At 57.8% G+C, this 22,646-nt stretch overlaps 1 protein-coding gene across 3 annotated transcripts in view; it reads left to right on the top strand.

Moving 5' to 3' along the window:
* TNFRSF19 (TNF receptor superfamily member 19) overlaps window positions 1-20,213 on the top strand; it is a 69,454-nt gene extending 49,241 nt beyond the window's left edge. For all 3 annotated transcript variants that reach the window (XM_045839282.1, XM_045839284.1, XM_045839283.1), the window contains exons 6-10: window positions 7,860-8,024; window positions 8,477-8,602; window positions 12,028-12,133; window positions 12,716-13,112; window positions 17,349-20,213. In XM_045839282.1, the coding sequence (XP_045695238.1) occupies window positions 7,860-8,024; window positions 8,477-8,602; window positions 12,028-12,133; window positions 12,716-13,112; window positions 17,349-17,366 (812 nt within the window). In that variant the 3' untranslated portion in view covers window positions 17,367-20,213. The remainder of the gene's footprint in view (window positions 1-7,859; window positions 8,025-8,476; window positions 8,603-12,027; window positions 12,134-12,715; window positions 13,113-17,348) is intronic.
* Window positions 20,214-22,646: the final 2,433 nt, after the last annotated feature.

Raw genomic sequence — 22,646 nt, 5'->3', positions numbered from 1 at the left:
CGCGGCGGCTTCCCTTTGTCTCCTGCCAACTGTCTGGAGGGTGTGGTTCGGACATCTCTCTGTTGTGTTACGTTTTTTAAAATTTGTGTATGTGTATCTTAGTATTTTCTGCCCATGGTTTATCTTCTATCCAGAGACCAAAGGGTTGTGGTATTAAAGGTCGAATTGTGTCTTTAAATGATTTTCTGCAAAGTCTTCAGTATCACACTTTTTAAGAAAAGTCAGTGAAAATCAATGGTTTCCAGAAAATGTCTTCGTGGTCCTGGGAGTCCTGCTTTTCTTCACAATGAGAAACGTTGTCACCTTTTGGGGGTCCCGGGACTGGGCTGGCCGACTGGGGGGGTGGGGCTCGTCCAGCGTGCGCTGTGGCCGGCCCAGGTCTCAGCGAGCCGTGCCAGGGAGGCCTTTGTCACCTGCGTCCACGTTACCTGCAGGGGGTGGGGCCTCTGGCCCCCTGACCCGTGTCTGCTGGGAGGCCTGCTGTGAGGGCCGAGGCGTGCCCCAGGACCCCGCAGGGGACGGGCCCAGACTACACTCCCGGTCCGCGAGGAGCTGATGCTCCAGTGCTCCCACGTGCGGGTGTGGGTGGGATCAGGGGTGAGGCCTGCACTAGGGAGCCCAGGGCAGGGTCCCGAAGGAGGGGGGAGGGGAGGAGGGAGCCACACACCCGCGGAGGCCGGAGCGCAGTGACTGGGGACGGCGGCCCTGGGGGCGGGGTGGAGGCCCGGGGGGCTGAAAGCCTCGGAAAGGACCGGTCTTCACTCTGAGGGCCACGGAAAACGTGAACCCCAGGGACGACACGGTCGGGCTGAGGTTTTCCAAAGATCCCCCGGCCGCCGTGGAGACGAGGCTGGCGGGGAGCCAGGGACGAAGCCAGGCGGCGAGCTGAACGCAGCGATGTTGCGGATACAATAAATGGGCACACTCTGAGGAACGGCTTTCCACCCTTCTCCCCGGCGTTAATTATTAGTTTCGTTAGTTTAATTTCATTGAAATGCACTTAATTTACTTAATTATTAGTCCTAATAACATAGTATCTGTTGTGCTTTGCTCGTTCTGTGTGGTGCCAAGAAAGCTGCAGAGGCACCTGGCTGGTTTTTCCCCTGAACTCGGGCAGCACACGAACTTGGAAGACGTTCGCGTGAGGTGTTGCACCGTAGCGTAGGTCTCACTTCGTCGTCAACGGTTTCCACCCTGTCCGGGCCGCGGGGACACAGACCGGGATCTGAGAAATGACATCACAGATCACAGCGGGGGTAGAGGGGGTGGTTTCTAACTTCTGACACGAACCACCCCGGAAAGGACCCTTTCCACGGCGGTCTCGTCTCCCTCGCACGGGTCAGCGTCCACGCGGCGTTTCTGGCGGATTAGCTCGTGTAACCTTCTCCACCAGGAGGCTCTGGGTTTGAGTCCCGGCCCTAACACCCAGCTTTCAGACGCGTTATTTAACGTCTGCCCCGGCTGTTCCATGCACCAGATAAGGATCCTAATAATGTAGAAAAGACGCCTGGCCCTGGCCGGCGGCCCAGCTGGTCGGGGTGTCTCCGTGCACCCAAGGGTTTCAGGGCACATCCCCGGTCGGGGCGCGTGCAGGAGGCGACCGCTGCTGAGTTTCTCTCTCACGTCAGTTTCTCTCCCCCCCACCTTCCTCTCTCTCTAAAATCAGTGGGCATATTTTCGGGTGAGGATACAAAGAAAAGGGGGATCAACCTTTGGCTGAATTCCGAATCCGCTTTATCTTCCAAACCTCCAGAAAAGCGTGTTCTTGCCGACCTCACCCCGGGGTCCGCCCTTTGCCGTGAGCTCTGTCGCCTGTGACGCTGTAAGTACCGACGGCAGTGTCCACTCTGCTGGGACAGGAGACAGCCAGAGCCACAGCCAGAGCCCAGGTTTGCCTGTCAGTGTGGGCCCTGCCTTATTAAACCATCTTTTTCCCCCTTAGGAGGTAGCGAGTGGGTGGAAATCACTTGAGTTTCATCATCTTAGGATAATTTCACAGAAGATTACTTCTTTTAATGCTGCAGTGGGGTAAATAAGAATTACCGCCTTTGCTAATGGCAGGGAGCCTGAGGACAGTGGACGCGGCGCCCCTGGGGAGAGGGCGCCCGGCCCACCGTGCCTCCCCCACAGTCACGGGCAGGCGGGCCGGGCCCGCTCCCCCAGGAGCAGGGGCCCAGGACCCTCCACCCGGCCGGCACTCGCGGGGTTAAGCGGAGTCCCTGCAGGAACCCGAGGGCAGCCGCCCAAGTTCCCCGTCTTTGTTTCAGTTCCCAGATGGCAGCCTTGTCTGCTGGTCCCCACTGAAGCAAAGCTATTCTTGAGCTTGTGTATCCTCCGGCCCAGATGTTCAAGGCCATAATAATGTGTTTCTTTTACGGCGTCTCTTCCGCCTCTCGGTGCAGAAGCCTGAAAGCCTCATTGTTCCATCAGATAAACACGGCAAGGCCTTCTAGGACCTCAGGGTAATAAAAAGAAGGAAAACATCCTTGAAAGCGGGAAGAAAAATCCTCTTCCTTTATCGCGTTTGCAGGAAAACGCCGTAGACAGTCTGCTGCCATTTTGTGGCTTCTAACCCTTTCAGTGTTAATTGGGGTGTTTATCTTAATTAACATACCACGCGGTTATGCTTAGAACCCCCACCCAGTGCCAAAGAGAAATGCAGAGTAATGAGCTCGCACTCTCGCCCAACAGCCCTTTCTCCGGGCAGCAGCTGGGGGTGAGTCTCAGGTCGGCCCGTGCGCCTGGGGGCCCCGCCGGTCCCCTCCCCGCCTCCCCAGCCACTGTCCCGGGACAACTGCCCTCTCGGGCCCTCCCTCCCTTCCCCTCTCTTTCTGCGCTTAAAGACACGCCCGTGGTATTTGACCTACGCGGTCCGGGTGGCAAACAGATGACCAGGCCGTGCGACCTGGGAGCAGGGTTAAGAGCCGCGGAGACTGAACTCAGGTATATAATTTACCGCGTCTCCGCTGCCGTGATTTTCAGCCGCCTCCGTGTTGCGGTTGAACTTCGGGGATTCCGCCAGCCCTTCAAATCACTCTCCCTGCCTCCCAGGCCTGTGTATGGAGGTTTTATTGGGGGGGGGGCGGGGGGGCGAGGAGAGAGAAAGAGAAATATCGAGGTGACAGAGGAGCCTTGGTCGGTTGCCTCCCACAGGCGCCCCAACCAGGGACCGAACCCCCAACCGTTCGGTTGTGCGAGGAAGAGGCTCCAACCAAACCAGCCCGCCGGCCAGGGCCTGCAGGCCACCTCACACCCCGACCCCTCTGCTCTGCTCGCCCAGCCCCAGCGCACCCAGGCGGCCCGTGTCCCCCCCCCCCCCGTCTCGCTGGGCGTCTCGGGGCAGTCCAGCCGGGACCGCACACCCAAGAGACTGGGGGACTCTCTCCCTCCTCCGCCTGCCACTTTTCTTGTGTCCTGTTGAGAAGAAATACGACCGTCCCGTTCAGTGCCTTATCCATACACTGCATTTTCATTTTCCGGATAGAGGCGCTCACATTAGGTACTGACAAATAAAACCCAAAGCCAAGCGCAAAGAGTATTTAAAAAATCTTTAATATTGAGTATTGAGCTGTGCCCTTGAGGCACCCGGAAGTAAAAAGGAGAAAACTGTATATGAACAATGATTAATTGAAAAAAAAAATCTTTGCTGCTCACGGGGCGCTCTCAGGCGGTGCCGGGGCAGTGCCCTTCGCAGCCCCGCCCGCCCCACCCCCACCCCCAGCCCCACCCCCACCCGGGGCAGATTCTCCCGCCCTTGGCCCCGGGGTCTCCCCGCGAACCGCGGACGGGTGTGGCGCTCCGAGTCCGCACTTGGTCTCTATTTCACAGGCTGCCCCTCAGCCACCGCCGTGTGTTTGGCCCGGACGCAGGCCAGGCAGGGGGCCTTGCGGCTGGGCAGGAGGTGACGAGCCCGAGCCCGGGCCAGGTGGCAGTCCCCGGAGGGAGGGAGAGGAGGAGAGGGACCCCAGCGCGCAGGAAGAAGGTCTTCAAAGCAGCGTGCCCGCCCAGCTGGGGGCGGAAGGATGTGCCGCAGCAGCCGCTATGGTCCCGACAGCTGAGATACAAAGCCCTCGCTGTCGCTGTCGCTGTCAGAACAAAGCTTGCCGCTGCGGTTCCCCCGCCCCCACCGAGAACCCAACCAGAATAGTGCTGGCGGGGCCACAGAGCTCTGTGCTGACGCTGCTAAGGACCAGCCTTCCCAGTGGGTGTTTACGGGGCTCTGGCCCACCAGCCCGCGAGCCCCGGAGCAGCGAGCGGGCGGCAGACAGTGCTGGGCGGTGCTGCCCCCCCGGGGAGCAGGGGGCTCAGCTGCCCGGAGACACAGGTCAGACGGGTTTGCAGTGGGAAGCACCCATCTCGGCTGGACGGGGGTCGCCACCCTGCCTGTGCACACCCAGGGGAGACGGGGTGGGTGGCTTCGGCCTTCCTTTTTGAAATCAGTGTGTTTGTGGCCACACTGGTTAGTGATTCGAGTCAGAAAGTGCGGCCGGCCATGCGGATGGGAGTTAGAAGCTGCCAAGTTTCCCCCTCACTTCGCTCTGCCGGCTTCTGGCCAGATGCAGGCCCTCACAGACGCCCCTGCCCGCCACCATGCGCCCCGCTCCGAGCGAGGGTGTGATTCCCGCCAGGCGAAACCAACAGGCAAAGTCACGGTGGGAGGGGAGGCGTAGGGTGGAGGGTCACGGCAGCGGGTGTGACTCCCACGGGTCAGTGCATCTCCTTGGTCACGAACGCCCCTCGGGGCCAGGGGGTCTCCCCCCCACCCACGCGGGCAGCCCCGAGTGGTGAAGGTGCCGTCTGCCTGCCACGGAGCCCCCCTCGCCAATACGTTAAGTCAAACTAGCTTGTCCACCAAGACCGGTCTTTTTCCGCGCCATGATTTGCAGTAAGGCGAGATCGTTTAAATGCCGGCAGTAGAACCAAAGAGTTTTCCAGTCTTTAACGTGTATCTGTCTTAAAATCTTACCCACCCATCATCCTTCAGAAGCAAAGGGCTTAAACGGGCCCACAGGCAATGCCCCCCGTGCTCCGGGGGCTGCCCAGGCCAGAGCGCCACCCAGAAGGGGGCGGCCAGGCCTCTGGGGCGCGTGTGTGCTGGCTGGCTGGCTCCTCCCTCAGTAAAGTCAGGTTCCCGTGGGCAGCACGGCCGGGGCGCGCTCTGCACCCGTGAGCCCCGTACCTCGAGGGTCTGCGGATTGTTACTGCGTACGGTACTTTAGCTGGGCCGGTTTCTGCTTCCTCCCTGCCAGGTGCAATTAAGAGCAACTATTCTTTGTGCTTAAAATGCTGACACTGCAGTCTTAGTTCTAGTCCTTTGATGTGTAACAGTGGTCGGTCAGCACCAGACTACTAACGATCGATGACCTTCCTTCTTTCATTACCTTATCCCACTCACAGAGCCAAGAACTGATAGGCTTATATAGGCTTGCAGAAGTTTCTACTTTTCTAATTACACACTTCTTGTGTTACAAGGAATTCAGAAAAATCTTCCGGTGAAAGCTTTACAGAATGCAAGAAAAGGCCTTGATTCATATCGCTGAGGTGTTAATTGCAAGATTCGGACCTTTCCTACTCTTATTCAAAAGAGAATGGAATAACTGGAACCGTTTTAGAACACTGGCTATAATCTACCTTTTTAAATGTCTTATAATAGAGAGCAATGCCTATTCATAATCTAAAGGAAATTATTATTTCAATGACTCTTATCATGTAAGACTATGAGAATAAACCTTAGCATGAAGACTTCTAAGTGCTCCAAATTTGAGACTGAGTACAGTCCACCCTCACACACGCGGTGGGGTGGGGGGAGCTCACTTCCCATGCAGTTGAAAATCCGCGGGTAAATTGTAATTTAAGGAATGTTTTGGGGTAATGTCAGTTGGTAACGTGTACACTTCAGATGTGCGACTTTATAATATGACATCTGCATCCTGTATTGAGTACTCACCACCACGTCTAGTCCCCTTCAGCATGAACTTGACCTCCTGGACCTTCCCCACCCTCCCCTCGGCCCCCCTCCCGCTGCTGACCCCCCTTCTGTCAGGACCTGACCCTGTGAGGTGTTCAGCTGTTGCGTGTATGTTCGTTTGTTGCTGCTTGTACACGGACCATGTCCTCTCCACCCGGCCCCCCACTGGAGGACACCCATGTCTCCGCGTCGCGGGTGTGGTGCAGAGAGAGGGCTGCAACGGACACGGGGACACGGGGGTGCCTGCGCCTTCACGGATGATTTGTGGTTCCAGGTTTCCGGGTGGATATCCAGAAGAGGGATTGCTGGGTATACGGTAACTCTATTCTTAATTTTTTCTACTCAACACCAGAAAAACAAGCAATTGGATAAAAATAAAAATGGGCAGAGGACCTGCCTGAATAAGACACTTTTCCAAAGGAGGCTCATATAACTTTTGATTCCCTCAAAACTTAGCTTTGGCTTCCCGGACCCCGCTGTGGACCCCCAAGTCTGCAGACGCTCGGTCCCGCGTGCACAGGAGCTGTACGTCAAGGCATGCAGTAGCCCCCCCCCCCCCCACCTCCGCGGGCTCCCAAGGGTGGGCCCAAAACAGGACGGGCACTTACTGAGAAAACCCCAAATATACGTAGTTCACGCACGTACTGGACAAGGGTCGACTGTGATTATATTCCCCGTTCTCTCCCCCTGCCCACCTCCCGGCCCCAAGAGGGACATCTGACAATCTCTCCATGGTTTCTGCCCAGCGAACCCGGGAACAGGCCGAGAAAGGGAACAGAATGGTGAGGAGCAGGCCGCCCAGAGGCAAACAGAAGTGGGCGGAGTCAGCGCTGCCCCCCCCCCCCCCCAGAGAAGGCGGCCCTGGGGGGTCGGAGGGTCTGCGGCTCTGAGCTGCTCTGAGAGACCGAGTCAGCCCCACCCTGCAGGGCCCCGAGGGAGCAGCTGTGGGTGCCACTGGGGAGCGCAGGACGTGTTGCTGGAGTTCTGAGGGTGTCCTCTCACCTTTCACCTTTCACCTTACGTACACTCGCTACGTAGCCCTTCGGTACAACTTGGCTGGGTGGGAAATAAAGACCTGAACGTTTACTTTGGAGGGGTGGGGTCTGCTTCCAATAAAGCCACCTCGATGACTCACGTGCGCCAGCCAGGAGGGAGAGCAGGCCCGGGGCCACCCCGGGGCTCCTCCCCGGTTCACCGGCGCTGAAGTCGTGACAGGACTGGTAATCAGGGCCGTTCCAGGAGGGAACTTAAAAGGAAGGAATCAAGCTGGAAATTCTGTATTTATAAACAAACGTTCCAGTGTTGCTCAACAAAGGGAAAACGCTCGCGTAGCTGGACTGCATTTTTTTGATGCGCTCTTTGTTCAGAAAGGAAAGTCAGCGAGAACAGTTCGGAGCCCGGACTTGGAAACAGCCCCCCGAGGATGTCTGGGAACTGGTCTGGCAGGAAGACCGTGTTCGGTTCTAGATACAGATGTCAGAAGAGACGCCAATGTTTACTCACCTCAGATGCTGGCAAACAGACATGCCAAGCCAAAAAAGAAAAAATGCATACACATATCTGGGTGTGCCTGAAAAGTAAGACCAGGATGATTCCTTAGGAAAAAGATGCAAATCCTAGTATAATCCTTTTATCGTTCATTTGAACAAAATATGGTACTTTCTTAATTTGCTTAATCTTGCTTATCAAGCAACGGGATCTTGATTAAGTCAGGCTGTTTGTTGCGAACTCCCACTGAGCTCTGCTCCTCTTATTTCTCTGTCACCACATTTCCAAGTGACATCTTGGGTTCAATTTAATGCAACGATGTATCCAGTGCGGACAGCCACGGGCAGGGCGGGCCTCTCTCCGGGGCCTCCCAGGGGGCTGACCCCATTCCCTTGGTTTCCAGGCACCAGCAAGGTGAACCTCGTGAGGATCCCGTCGGCGGCCTCCAGCCCGCGGGACACGGCGCTGGCCGCTGTCATCTGCAGTGCCCTGGCCACCGTCCTGCTGGCCCTGCTCATCCTCTGTACCATCTACTGCAAGAGGCAGCTGATGGAGAAGAAACCCAGCTGTAAGTCCGGGGCCGGGCTCCTTCCGCTTCTCAGCGCTGGGGACACGCGTCTGTCCTCGCGGGCCCCTGCGGGCTAGAGGGACGGAGGGCCCCTGACGACCGCTCACGCAGGCCCTGGTCCCAGAGGAGCCCCGAGGGAGCAGACTGATTGGCGGGTGGCACTGATGCTTTATAAGGACGTGGAACAGGCAGGGATGTCCCCGGGGCCACAGGCAAAAAAATAAAAATCCTTCCAAGTCCTGGCGACATAAGTCCTCCCCGTTTTGATTTTTTCTTGACAAATTACACCCTGTTTGTGCCTCCATCTGAGGAGGAGTGTTTTCAGGTGTGACCACAGCCGTCGTCTTCTTCAACAACGCAAATGCCGGGGTCGCGCTGGGCCCGGGCGGCGCTGGGAGGGGAGTCCTGCCGGAGGGGCCTGTCCTCACTGACGGGACTGTCCCCTCCTTCAGGGTCCCTGAGAGCTCAGGATGCTCAGTACAGCGGCTCCGAGCTGTCCTGCTTCGACCGGCCTCAGCTGCACAAGTCCGCTCCCCGAGCCCGCTGCCAGTGCCACCGGGACTTGGGCCCGGCCTGCGGTAAGTCCCTGGGCCGGAGGGAGGGGGGGTCGCGGAGGCGAGACCTGCCCCTGCCTGTCCCGCAGCCGGGCGGCTGCCCGCTTGGTTTCCGCTCAACTAACGCACCGCTCGCCACACAGTTATCGTTCGCACATCTCGCTACATAGTTACCGTTCTCCACCACACTCGAAGGTGTGGCGTGCGGCACGTCTCTTAAATACGAAAAAGAAAACAGTCTCCTTGTTTAAAAAAATCCTAGAAGTTTGCAGCAACGTTTTCAGCGGGTTTGCCCTTGTTGTTTTTGAGTCGGATGAGTCCGAACGTGAGCAAGCTTGTGCCCAGGACGAGTGTGCACCCCTCCCGCCCGGCGGGGTCACGCCAAAGGCCCAGGGAGCCACGCTGCTGCCGCCACGGGGCTTCTCGGGGCAGAGGGGGGCGGCGTCCCGCACACCGGCACCGCCTGCTGGACCGCGGACGGACACGGGCGTTCAGGGCAGTGCTGCAGGGGGAGCTGGTTTCTGACACGGGAAGCGTGGGCGAGGGCCATGCCGACTTCCCTCGGCACTTACATGCATGAACTCGAGGTCGCACCCGCACTCGCCCCGCTCCTATCCCAACCGCACGGCCCGTCTCCCCACAAAGCCAGACTCGAGGGGGCCAGCCCCGGCCGCACCCCTCTGCCTCGAGGCCCAGTGGTCCCAGTGCCCCTGGAGCAACACGAACAGCACCCTGAGGTCCCTCCTTCTCTCCGTGAGGCGTGTCCCAACGAGACGGACGTATCCCCTTGGCACTGTCCAATCTTTCAAGAGATTACAGGAGTTGGGTTTTTCCACCTAATATTTGACATGTGAAACGAGGAGGTTTCAACAGAATGTTTTTCTGCTGGCCACGACTGTCTTCCACTGCAGGAGTAGGTCTGAGAGTGACATGTGAGGCCTCTGTGCTGCGTGGGGTCCCCTTTCGCCTGTGCCCATGCCCACACAGACCCCGAGACGGCCGCCCGCCCCACGCCCCACACCCACGCCCAGGCACTGCCTCCTCGACACAAGGCAGACACTGGACGGTGACGTTGGCGTAGACTCGGGTGGCGGAGGACCATTTCTTGAGAGATGAGCTCCAATTTTAAATGTGATAAAAGAGAGCTCTGGCAGACTCTGCCTCACCCAGACTTGTGTCTGGAGAGAAAGTCAGCTGCACCGGCCGCCTGGCCTCCTGTCCCCGTGACGGACCAGAACAGAACAGTATGCTCCTCCGCCCCACGCTGCCGCTGGGCGCGGGGAGGTTTCCTCGCAAACCGCCTCCTCCCGAATGCGGCTCCCTCCCTTCCTCCTGCTTTTAGCTTTCCGTTTGGACACACGTTAAGACTCACAAAGATGTTGGAAGACTAGGACAAAGAACTTCCACATACGCTGTACTCAGACTCCCCAAGTATTAGCGTTTATCTCATTCGATATTTATCATTTCTATGTCTAAGTATGGTAGCTGTGTGTGTATACATATATGTAAAATACATGCTTTGTAATATTCTGTATATGTACAGACACACTGTGTGTGTCTGTACATAAACATATATATACTTTTTTTTCACTTGCCATTTAAAAATTGTTTGTAGATACCCTGCCCCTTCACCCCTTAATACTTTGGTGTTTATCTCCTAAGAAGAAGAAGAACATCCTCTTACATAACAGCAGGATTGTTAAATCAAGAAATTAACATTATGTCTACTGCTATTATGTAATCTACAGCAGACAATGAGATTTTAAAATTATCTCAATAATGTCCTCTGTAGCAACAGAAATCCCAGATAACACTGTTGTATTTAGTTCTCTTCCCTCCACTCTCATTTAATCTGGAACAGTTCTTTCATCTCCCTTGGTGTTTTATGACACTAACGTTTTTGACGAGCACAGGCCGGTGATTTCGTAGAGTGACCCCCGTCTGGGTTTTCTGACCTTCGGCGATGAGCAGACTCAGAAACACCCACGAGGCGCTGGTCAGGCGACCTCGAGCCGCTTTGTTAGGGTGGCACCTGCACCCCTTCTCTGCTGCATAACTACTGTTCTTCCCTCTGCAATGCGTAGTCACCCCTCGTGGGGGATCCCCTGAGATCGTGTGAACACCCACCTCCTCCAGGCCTCTGCTCGCGAGTCCCGCGTTCTCCGGCGAGTCTCCCCCGGGTCAGTCCTTGCTGCGGCGGTTGACACCGGCAGGTTTCCTAGTTCCGTCATTCTTTCTGCGTTTCTTTAGTTGGCTTCCTACGGTCAGGAGGAACTTGCCCTTCTTCCGCGTGTAAGTGTTTATTTACTCACTTGGATGAGTGTGGACGCCTGGGCCCCGCCCCCCGGGCTACGTAGGGTCACGTGCTCTCACCCTGCATTTCAGCGCTCAGATTGTCCCGGGCCTGGCCGGTGCCAGGCCGGCGAGGCGGGCTCGCCAACGCATTCCGCTGTTCTTTCGGCGCCTTCCCCCCTCTCGGTATGTAAAGCAGTTCCAGGCCACCTCGTACTTTCCGGCTGAGCCCCAGCACCAGCCGTGTCTATAGGGAATGGCGGCGCCTTTTGCTTTTAAGTAGCTTGGAGAAATGCCCTAGTGGGCGCGACCCGCGTCACGGAGCACAGTGGCGGAGAGCCCGGGCCGGCCCCCGCGGCCGCAGCGGCAGACAGCTCGGGAAGGCGAGGCCTGCCGTGCCAGGGACTCGGTGCCCGTGAGCGGGGTGCCCATCCTGCTGACACCGATGTGCAGCTGCATCTCAGCACGCGACACGCGTTTGTCATGTTGGTACTCTCCTGTTTATGAGAGGGAATCCTCGCCTTAAGTTTGCATACACAGACATATGAACATGTCAACGTGTAATTACTTCAGGTCTTTTTCTCTGTGTGTGTGTGTCTTTGTGTTTAGCTGTATGCTTCAGTGCGTTTATGGTTTTACTACATAGAATTATATGTTTACGTGTATGTATAGAGGGACGTCTAATAAGCCATTCGCCCAATACTGACAGTGTTTATTTCTGGTTTACAGGGCTGGGGAAGATTTATTTTTACACTTATCTAACCTCTTCATTTCTAAATCTTTTCCTCAATAAGTTTAAGTGCACAGTCCAGTGGACTAAGCTCGTTCACACTGTGCGACTGTCCCCACCAGCCGTCTCCGGAGCTTGTCCCTCCTCCCAACCAGAAACCTGCGCCCCCCGCCCCTCCCCCAGCCCCTGGCAGCCGCCACTCTGCCTGCTGTCTCTATGAACTTGAAGTTGACCACTCCAGGTTCATCACGGGTGGTTCACCATTCCTTTAAAGATACAACAGAGAACAAAGTGCAGCCTCGTATCCCCCTCCCCCGCAAAGTCACCCAGAGGGGACTAGGGACACGCTCGGGCGCGAGGCTGCGCTGGCGTGGGAGAGGGCAGCCCCAGAAAGAGCGCCGGCCTCACGCCTCTGCTGCTCCCCCAGGGCCCGTCCGCCTGGTGCCGTCCCTGTGCTGCGAGGACACCTGCAGCCTCGACCCGGCGGCGCTCGGGGGCAGGGCGCACTCCAAGGCCGGCGCTCTTCAGGAGAGGTAACTGGGCACCTCGGCAGCGACCTCATGTGCTAATCCCTCGTGCGGGCAGGCGCAGGTCTCGTTTACCAGCTTCCGAGCAAACGCTGGAAAATGGCTCACGGGGGGCCTCCCTTTTTAATGTCGGGAAGGGTTTCTGGTCGTTGGAGGGCCCGCGTGTTTGGCAGGAATTAGGTAAGTCCCTCAGGGTTGCTAATACCCAGTGCAACACTTTTTGTCACACTCAGTTTATTTCTGCCTTCTAGTCATGACTCGTGACACTTCTGTCATCTGCAAGTAATTTTTAACATGTCCTGTGCCCATGGAATTTTAGAACAGCCTTGAAATTCAGTTAAAACCCAAGAAACCACGTTTCAGACACTGTACGAAGTGTAACTACACTGATTACAAGGACGTGTATTAATTCAGTTTTAAAGTCAATGGAGGACTTATTTACACCGAAGCTGGTTTGTAACAACTAGAATCGTGACTTAGTAAAAGGCTAATTTCCCCTAGAAAACGTGAACGCAGGGCTCATGCTGCTCCGTGGCGGGGCTTCTGGCCCCCACGGACCACGCTAAGGTCTCTTGCGCGCGTGCTCAGGAACGCAGGTCCGCGGGGGGAGCCCACGCCGGCGCTCTTCGGGTCCCTGTCCGTCTCCGGCGAGTTCTCGGACGCCTGGCCCCTGATGCGGAGCCCCGTGCCCGACGACGACGACGACGACGACGACGACGTCTCCTTGCCGGACTCTTGCACGGAGCTCACCGGAGAGGACGTCCCCTCTCTCAGCCTGGGGGACGGAGCCTCGTCCCCGCACAGTAGCCCGGGCCTGGGCGGCGGCGCTGCCGCTGCCGCTGCGGTCCGGGCTCCCTCCGAAAACCGCGCGGGAACCCCGGACTTCCTCGGATCCCACTCCCCGGCAGAGCCGGCGCCGCCCGCCCAGGAGCTGCCGCCGGCCCGCAGGATCCGGCCAGACCCCGCCGCTCAGACGCCTCTGCAGGTGAGCCCGGGCCCCTTCCGCGCGGAGGACACGGGGGGAGGGGGACACGGAATTCCTTTCCAGCCGCGTGACCTGGGGGGGGGCGGCGGGGGGTCCTGACGGGGAGGTTGCCGTCTGCCCTAAAGTCGTGTGTGTTACAGGAGGGGATCTTTTAAATTCAATTTCAAGATTTTAAAAAACTAATAGGTAATATATAAGACTACAAAGGGAAGCTATATTTAATTTTTTTTAGCTTATTACTATTTAGAGAAAGAGAGGAAGGGAGAGAGAGAGAGAAACATCGACTTACGGTTCCCCTTATCCACGCACTCACGGTTGATTCTCATATGTGCCCTGACCGGGGAATGAGCTCACAGTCTTGCTGCATTTTTTTAAAAATTCTTCTCTGTAAATCTAACTGCAGTTGACCTTGAACAACGTGGGAGTTATGGGCGCCACCCCCCCCCCAATGCAGTAGGGTCAGAAATTCCCAGTAGAACTTCTGACCCTCCAAAATCTTAACAACTAACACAGCCTGCCCCGGGGGTGGGCAGCAGCAGGGCTACAGCCGTCCGTGTGGGAAATAAACGTGAATAATGACACAGGAATAAACTTCGCTCCCGTGCTCACAACTGCAAAACTCCGTTCTCCCGCCCCCCCCCCCCGCGGCCAGAGAAGCCTGAGCGATAACGTAAACGTCGGTCAACCCGTATTTTGTGTTTCATGGATTCTATGGTGTATTCTTACGGTAAAGCAAGCTGGAGAAAATGTCATGAAGAAAATCGTAAAAGAAAATATACTCGCAGTGCCGTATGCAGGTCCGAGAAAAAAGACCCACCTGGCCGTGAGCCCGCGGTTCCCAGGGCCGGCGCGACTGGGCCCGCGCCCCGCCCCACTGCAGGCCTCGCGGAGAGGGGGCCGCCGGGGTCCGCACGCGGCTCCTCCCTTCGCCTTCGTTTCCCCTGCGCTGGGCTTTCGTCCAACTCGTGCAGGCACTGCATTCGAACTCAGGTTCCCGAGAGCGCCCCCCGACTCTCCTCTCCTGGTGTTTCTGGGTCTGCTCTGACCGCCCGGATCAGTTCGGGTGGGAACTGATCGTCGTTTGCGATCTGGGACTTACCGCAGCATCAGAACCTTCTAGATCAGAGGGTTTACCCTAAGGCTGGGGGGAGGCGAGGGGCTGCAGGCAGAGAGGTCCTCTGGGCCTGCCGCCGGCCTGGAGGCAGCGCGGCACGGTGGGGGGGAGGGGACACCTGGGCCCCGAGCCTGCTTTGTCCTCCAGGCCACGAGGTGGCCCTGGCTGGGTCCGACTCGGCCTTTCCAAGGGTTCGCTCCCCGTGAGCGCACGCGTGGTCGGCGCTCGCAGCGTCTGCGCACGCCCTTCTGCAAGGAGGCCGGGCTCCAGGACGGGCACGGGCAGCGCCCCCGCGCGGAGGGGTCCCCGCCAGTGCCAGGGCAGCCCCAGCCGGGTCCTGGGGGCGGACACAGCGCCCCCGCGTGCACCCTCGCTGCTTCCGTCAGAAACACGCCGACGTCAGCACCTGGCCTATGTCAGAAGCACGTGACGTCAGCACCAGGCCGACGCCAGAACCACGTGACGTCAGAACCAGGCCTACGCCAGAACCATGTGACGTCAGATCCATGTGATGTCAGAACCAGGCCTACGTCAGAACCACGTGACGTAAGCACCAGGCCTACATCACAACCGCGTGACATCAGAACCACGTGACGTCAGAACCAGGCTGACGTCAGAACTTCCCGTCCTTTTTGTAAACTACATTTCCGCAGAGAATTTATAGGGAATTGTATTAAAAACTGGACTGACTCTGGAGAAGAAAGCATTGGCGTTCTCAAGAAGAAGGGAGTGAGGGAGAGAGACGTAAAGGGAGGACAGGCCAGCACAGCGGCGGGTTGAGAGACGGAACAGGCGCCCCGCTGCGGCCGGGAGCTGCTCGCCGCCCCACGGTTTTCACGACTTGCACGGTAATCACGGAAGATGCAGCGGTGGCCCGGCGCGGGCCTCGGCGCGGCCGGATGGGAGGACCCCGCCGCCCCCACCGCCAGCCGGGCAGCCCCGCCAGGAGCCTGCCGGGCGCCCCAAACGCGTCTTAGGGCTCCCCCCATGTAGCCTGAGCTCCGCTCTCATTTCAGGAGGCTGAAGTTCCTTTTCATCAAGGCAGTTGGCACTGACGGCAAACTCGTTTGCGCGACCTTCGCAGACGCGTTACCTCCCCGCACACGTCCCTGCGGGGTGGCGGGGGGGGGGACGGCCCGAGCAACTGGAACGACTGCACCTCCTGCGGACTCCAGGTTTTCCGAGTGTGGTCCCTGCACAGACCTACCGCTCGCCTTAACGCGGTAGCTTGTGTCCCGTTTTGTGATGCGGAGAACGGAACGTCTTGATACCAGTCATGGAAGAACCAACGCATTCTCCCCTTTTCTGTTTACCTTGTTGGCCAGGTGCACAATGCGTTGATAAGCAGTGTCATCACAGTTACGTGAGTTTGAAAGTTTAGGAACGTAGTTTAGTATACATAAGGGGTGTCTAACGATGCGAATTCGTTTCCCAAGAGCATTCTCTAGGTGATTGTAAAGGTATTTTCAACACAAATTATCAAGGAAAGAAAGTTGTAATTACACATAAATGACAAAGTGTTACATTCCAGTCGCACAGTGCAATTTATTAATGAAACGTTATCAGTTTTCCAAGACGTGTCACCTAATGGTTAGTACATAATTTCCGTAAATCTAAATAGGACATTTGGAATTCAGCAAAGAGATCGTTAAAATGTAAATCATTTCCGTGTTTGCCCTAAAATTGAAAACAGCAAATGATATTTTGGGCCCGTTCTAAGAGATAATCTTTTGCAGACCCTGAAGGGCATTTTCTCTCCGGCTGCCTTTTCCGAGTGTGGGAAACGTGCTGGCTGGAGCCGGATCTCCGAAAGGACGGCGGGGAGGCGGCAGCTGCCCGCCGTTGGGACCTGGCCTCATTAGAACTCCCAACGACGCGCACGTCACGTGTGACCCCCAGAACTCTGTTGCTGCGCAGCAGCTCTCCTGAGGGTGGGTGGGGACTCCCCAGCGTCCGGTGAGGACGGCCAGGGCTCAGGGCAGAGCGGGCGGGTGCCGGAGCCTCCGTGGGCCTGGACGAGTGCATCATCACTCTCCCCGGGAGGGAACGGACCTCAGGTATCTGGGGCGGCGATTTCTAACACGTTCGGGAGAACCAAGCCAGCCTCTGTACTTACAGAGAAAGTTCATTTTGGTGTTTTGTTTTTTTCAACCAACATTTTCACTGTCCATGTAAATCCAGGGAAGGGACGGTAGGAAAGGCATGAAGCGACCCGGCTTCTAGTGTTTTAATCTATTAAAATCTGTACTTCCTTACTGGCAAAATGAGTGCAGTCTGCCTCCCACGGTAGTGTGAGGGTGGTTGTCGCTGTTCCTGTCGATGGCCGTAGGTGACTCAGCCCCCTCTGGTTATCCGGGCGCTCCAGAAGTTTCTGTTTCCACATCATCTCCTTGGACCCAGAGGAAAACTTTCTTCATAAACTCGCCGGACGCGTCACCAACACCACGTCAGTGGGACGCAGGCTCAGGAAGAGTGGGTGCTGCAAGGGACGGTTTTGCGTACTCAGCGGCGGCCACGTGCACTTGGCCGGCCCCTGGCCCGCCCCTCCTGCAGTGAGGTCTCTGCCCCTCTGTGGTGAGGGCAGACGGAAGGGCTCCGCTGTGCAGAGGATGCTGGCCCGTGAGGAGTGTCCGGCACCCTGCAGGCCCTACGGGAACCCTCTCCAGCAGTCCCACGCACGCTGTGAAGTCAGAGACGGAGGTGGCTCTGTTCATCAGTCGTCTTCTTTCCTTCAGACGGGGGCCAAAGGCTCCTAACAGCTTCACCTACACAGGAGCGCAACGCAGAAACGAGCTTTTGGTGTTGAAACGAGGTTGGGAATCTGCAGAATTGTTTGCAGACGCATTTTGTTCGCTGCGGGTCACACCGTCGTCTTCCAGGAGCTACTGGTGAATCTCGAGTGGCTCTGGGTTGTCAGGGAATCTTTCTTCATTTCAGTCTGGGCGCACACAGGCGCCTGGGCGCTCGAATCCCTTCGCGTGCACGAGCTTCCTGTCTTGTACGCGATCAGACTCCTGTGCGTCACTAGTAAAAGTTACGTATGTTAATTTTGACAGTTCTGGTTTCGTGGCTTTAATTTGTGACGCATGATTTTTAAATCTGCCCTCCTGTCGCTCTTTCAGGACCAGGAGTGCCTGTGAGGAGCCCGAGGGCACGCACGCCCCCAGCATGAGGACCTTTCGAGGACCGCGCTGTCTGGACCGTGCGTGGCTTCTGCGGAGAGAAGCCGACCCGAACCGAACTGATGGGTTTGAGCCTTTCAGCCCGTTGCTTCTGAGCCAGACCCGCTGTGAGCTGGGGCCTCAAGGAAGACGGGGCCGTGGGCGTTCAAGGCGCTTGGCGTCTTCCGTCCGCCAGAGGCTTCCACGCTGCGGGTGGGACTGCAGAGGCTGCTGCTGCGTCCAGTCGGCAGCCCTGGAGATGCCGGCCGACGCCACGAACCCAAGTGGCAGTCACCTGTGCCTGTTGTGACTGTGGCTTTACCAGACCAAGGACCCGGAGTCCACAGTTTCACCTGCATTTTCTGCCAAAAATGACTTTGCATCGTAGCGGGTTATCCTGGTCAAGGTTGGTGTTAGATTAGGTGCCTTGGTTTTCGTGTACAAAGGGTTCCACAGTCTGTTTCTCTTTGAGGAAGGTCACGTTTCTGTCACCTACACGAATGGGCGGAGGAGGCCGGAATTGACTTCACACTGCCTGCCTGCCCCTTGGGTTTACTGGGTGAAGTCCAGGGGCCTCCCCAGAAATTAGGGGACGACGGGACTCTCAGAGAATCCACGCTCTAACTCAGCCGCCACTTGCTTCACAGGCACCTGGCAATGGGGGGACTGAGTCAGGGCCGGGGCGGGGAAGGGCCCCCACCCGGCACCGGGTTCTGAGACCGCTGCCCGGGCGTACTCTTGGGGCGTGCGCACTCTCGGTGCTGCGTACAAAGCGGGGCGCCTTTCTGTGAAAATCCGTTCAGGCAGAAGCATCTGTTACTCTCTCCCTGTGACTGAGCTTAGAAGGGGCAGAGCTTCTCTTTTACAGAAAAGTGGTATTTATACAGATAATGACTTTTTTCCTTTCCCTTACCCCCCACCCCTTCCTCTGGCAACCGCCCACCTGCTCTCTGTGTCCGCGAGCTCAGCTGGGGGTTTAGTGTTTAGTCTGCGGGGCCGACTAGGGCTTCTAGGAACGACGACACAGCAGGTCCCCTGCTGCCGCTGGGACGGGCCACCACCGAGCGAGGGGTCCTGGGAGACCACACCTCGTGCTAGAACCAGGAGAAGGAGCCGTCCGTCAGCGTCTTCTAGGTGACCAGCCTGCCACTGCTGCACGCAGCCGGACCAGGGTGTGCCAGTGCGCCCGCTCGTCCTGTGGGCTGAGTGCGGACGGGAGGGACCCATCTCAGCGGACGAGCGTCTCTCCGGGCGCTCGCCCCGCCCACCACCCCGGGTGGCCCCGCCCCCTGCCCCTTGGACGCGTGGCTACAGCAATGACAGACGCCAGCCCAGTGCAGTCTTGACCCGGGACGGCTCCTTTCTCTTCGCCTCCGCGGCCCGGAGCAGGGGTTACTTAAGCAGGAGTCGGCTTCTGCCTACCTGAGCCGACACGCTCAGGTCTGCACCCCGCCCCCCACCACCACCGCCTTTGCACGAACTGTGTGAGCTCGGCTCCGTCTGCAGGTAAAAAAGAAAGAGGCCTTCGCACATCAGAGCGCACTGAGAGATTCCGGCTCCGAACGACCCCAACCGAATCCGTGCCTTTTATCCGAACTGAACACCTGAGGTCTGGCTTTCCTTCGACATTTTTACCTTCTAACTTAGGGCCCCATGCTTTTCTCTCTCTGCAAGACATCAGCAAACCCTCAGGGGCCCTCGGCCCATGGCTGGGACAGGTGTGCACCAGCCTGCCTGCTCTGGGCCCCCGCACGACCTCCGCGCCTTCCCCTGAGACAGGAGACACAGCGGAGTGTCTCCTGGTGACTCCCGATCTCCGTCTGTCGAGGGCCCAGTCATCAGTGACTGATCTCCACTCTCTCCTTGTCCTTTCTCAAAGCATTAGGCGACAGGTCTTGAACTTGGGTGCTCGTCAGCTCCTGGAGAAGTGCCTTTGGGAAACTCAGGTGAAACACTTCGGACTTGACCATGGGATGTTTGTGAATGTGCCCACCGCGTGGCTCCGCCGTCGTCCACGAGCGTGCGCCTCGCCTGCGATCGGGTCGTTTTCCTTCCGGCGGAGGGAGGATCAGAGGCCGCCGGGCCGCGCTCTGCCTGGGACCCGACTGGAGGTCCCGCAGGCGGGGCCGTCGCGCCCTGGAGAGAGGCGCACTGGCTGGGGAAAGCCGGATTCGTGAGAGCGAGACGTCGGCCTAAAGTCCTGAAACGTCACCTCTGACCAGCACAGAAAAATACTTAGGGGTCGGAAGTCGGTTTGATCTGATACTGCATCTGAAAAAATTCTGTTGTTGTTTTTTAAATCAAGGTGAAGACCTTTTACCCCCACCGACCATAGGAACACACAGTGTTATATCCTGCACTCTCTGTACACACTCCACAAAAATCCCGTTCTGCATTTTACATCGTTGGGACCCCTCCCTCCGGCACACGGACGCACTCAGCTGCGAGGGTGCCGGTGCCGGGGGTCTCGGGGCAGCGGCGGGGGACGCGTGCGGGCTGCTGACGGCCCACGCAGCAGGAACTCCTGGTCAACGAGAGTGCGGCGAGGGTTTAAGAAGCAACCACGCCGAGGCATGGGTTTTCTGATTTTGTGAATATGGGATATATTTTTCAGATATAAATGTTTCTATGTTCAAGTGTTAATGTCGCTGTTACCTAGGTTAAGCTGGTAAAAAAAAAACAGAAAAAAGGTTAAAAAACTGTTACTGCTTTAAGGTGGTCAGCTCGACTCCGTTTAGATTTCATCATTATTGCTTCGCGTACTGGAATTTTCTTATATGAATAGTTTTGTAATGCCTTTTTTAAACATTTGTCAATAAAATCGTTACCTGGAACTCCTGTGTGCACGCCCAGGGAGAAAGTGACACACGATGGGAACGCACGCGCACGCGCTGTCACGGGAGGGCCTCGCTCCGTGCTGATCCTTCCAGCAAAACCCTGTTGGGCCCCACGCACTTCACGGGGCGGGGGTTGAAATCCCTGCGACGACCAGTGACCTGGTGACATTTCTCAGACGTGCGGCGCTACTGACAATGCTTCCAGTCATTTGAGAAGCTTTGGTATCGAGATTTTATCATCTCTTTTCTCCCCTTTCGTCTTAAGACACAAAGAGGGAAGGAACTGAAGAAGCTTTAGAGTCCTTCTTTGTGGGGGGCTGTAGGGTGTGCTCCTGCAGAGAGTGGGGGGGGGAAGAAGGAAGGGACTCCCACAGAGCAGCACTGGCCACTGTGAAAGTTTCCTTTTTCCTCCTGAGCTGCTCGCCCTCCTTCTTTCTCAAGCCCTTGATTCCGCCTTCCATTCCTTCCCCTGGGGACCCTAACACGAGCTATTATTGGATTTTGAGAGGGGAGTTTAAGCTTCTTGGGGAAAAAATGGGTTGTTGGAAGGTGACACCGTATTCTCCCCACTGGGGAGCCCGTGTGGCACTGCAGGACACTGGTGTCTGCGGGGAGGGACGGTGGCTTCTTCCCCCTTCCACACCCTCCCCCCGCCCCCGCCACAGACACAGCAGCCCGCGCAGACGCACAGGCCGGGCTCCTGGAGGCCGGCAGCTCCGAGGAAAGTGAACCCCAGGTTTGCGAGTTCTTGCCGGCGGTCGGAAGTGCTCTGTAACGGCCACACAAATGGCCTATTTTCGTTATTGCCGCTGTTTTTGAGATCTCTTTGCTGTTGGCGACTCACCGTCCTGAATCTGTCCATTTGTCCCGTTTCAACTCGAGAAGGTATAGAAGGTATAGAAATACAAGCTTACATCGATCGTTGGGTCGTCTGCGACATGTAGTAAGAAGTTTCCGTGAGACCCGGTGTGTGGTTCTGAGATACAGTCGCACCGGGTCGAGCCAACAGTTCGCGGTGACGCTGCCGACGTCGGGGCGCAGCCCCCGAAGGCCCCTGGGTTTCTGCCGCGGAGACCGGGCCAGCCGCGGCCTCGGAATTAGCGGGCCTTACGGCTGCCCTCACTCAGCCCCCGCACAGGACCCGGATTTCCAGTTAGCCGGCAGAAAGCTCCTTTCTCCGGCCCCGCGGGTGGCCGGCGGAAGCAGGTTTCAATGAGCGTGTTGTGCAGAGACAGAGCCTCCCTTCTCTTTGTCTCCACTGCTGATGGAATTAAGGGCCCCCGTTGAAGACAGAGAGAGCTGCGCCCCATCTGTGCTGCGGGGGGTTGGAGCGGGCCCTCGGGCCGCCGCGAGGGGGTTTTCTCGCCTCACCTGACTGTTTACAGTAAACGGGGGGGGATCCACCCACAGGACGCAGCTGGCGGCGCCTTGGGAACCCCCTCGGGGGGCACTGCCGTGGCGAGGTGCACGCCGTACCGCTCGTGCCTCAGGTGGGAATGGTCTCCCGTGACGCTCCCAATGCAAGTGGGAGTCCCCGCAGGAGACGCATAAGAGGCCGGCCTTCCCTGTCCACGGGTGACCCTCTGTGTGTGGGGTCGGGCGGGGCGTGCCCTCAGCGGCGAAAGCAAGGCCCGCGGGAGGCCGACCGGCCCAGGGAGGGCCCAAACACGCCTGTACAGGTGTTTTTACAACAGGTCTCGACTGCGAGGACACATGCCAAGGTCTCCCTGGACCCAGGGCCCAGGACTGTCCTGGGGGAGGTCAGGAAGGACAGCTCCGGGTGCCGACGCCCAGGCGGGCCCTGAGGGTGGCGCTGGCCACCCCCCCCCACTGTGGGGGCGGGGAAAGCCCGCACAGCACTGGGAAGGCCGGGCTCGTTCCGAGAGCCCTGAGGACAGGGGGCGGCTGCAGCTCAGGGGGCGGCCGAGTTCCAATTGACGAGAGTCTAGTGGGCTCTGCCCCGGGCTTTGAACTGGCCCCGGAGGGAATGTGCGCACCTTTACACTGATGGCTGACACAGTGTGAACCTCTCACGCCTCTAGTCCTTCCGAGCGGAGTCAGCCCAGAAATGGAGAGGACACGGCCACCTGGCCTGGGGGACAGGCGGCCCCTCGGTCCCGGCTGGAAAACGGGGAGCCTGAGATTGTTCTCCGCCACTGGGGCCCCTGGGGCCCCGTCCTGACCTCAAGGCGGGGCGAGGACCGGGCTGGACCCGAGGGCTGAGATACATCGTGTCCAGGACTCGGCTGTACCACCTGCTCACGTCGAATCAACGGATGAGGCTCCGCCCGCCTTTGCAGGGCCTCTGGCACAATCATGGCTCAGGCCGAGGGTCCCAAGAGGAAGAGGACATTCAGAGACCGGTGACCGTGTTCCGAGACCCAGTGCTGCCTGTAATGCCACCTTCAGACCTGGGAGAGCC

This window comes from Phyllostomus hastatus, unplaced genomic scaffold (genome assembly GCF_019186645.2).
Source record: "Phyllostomus hastatus isolate PE091 unplaced genomic scaffold, TTU_PhHast_1.1 phas_contig_29, whole genome shotgun sequence".
Classification (NCBI taxonomy): Eukaryota; Metazoa; Chordata; class Mammalia; order Chiroptera; family Phyllostomidae; genus Phyllostomus; species Phyllostomus hastatus.
This window is presented reverse-complemented; position numbering and strand designations above follow the sequence as displayed.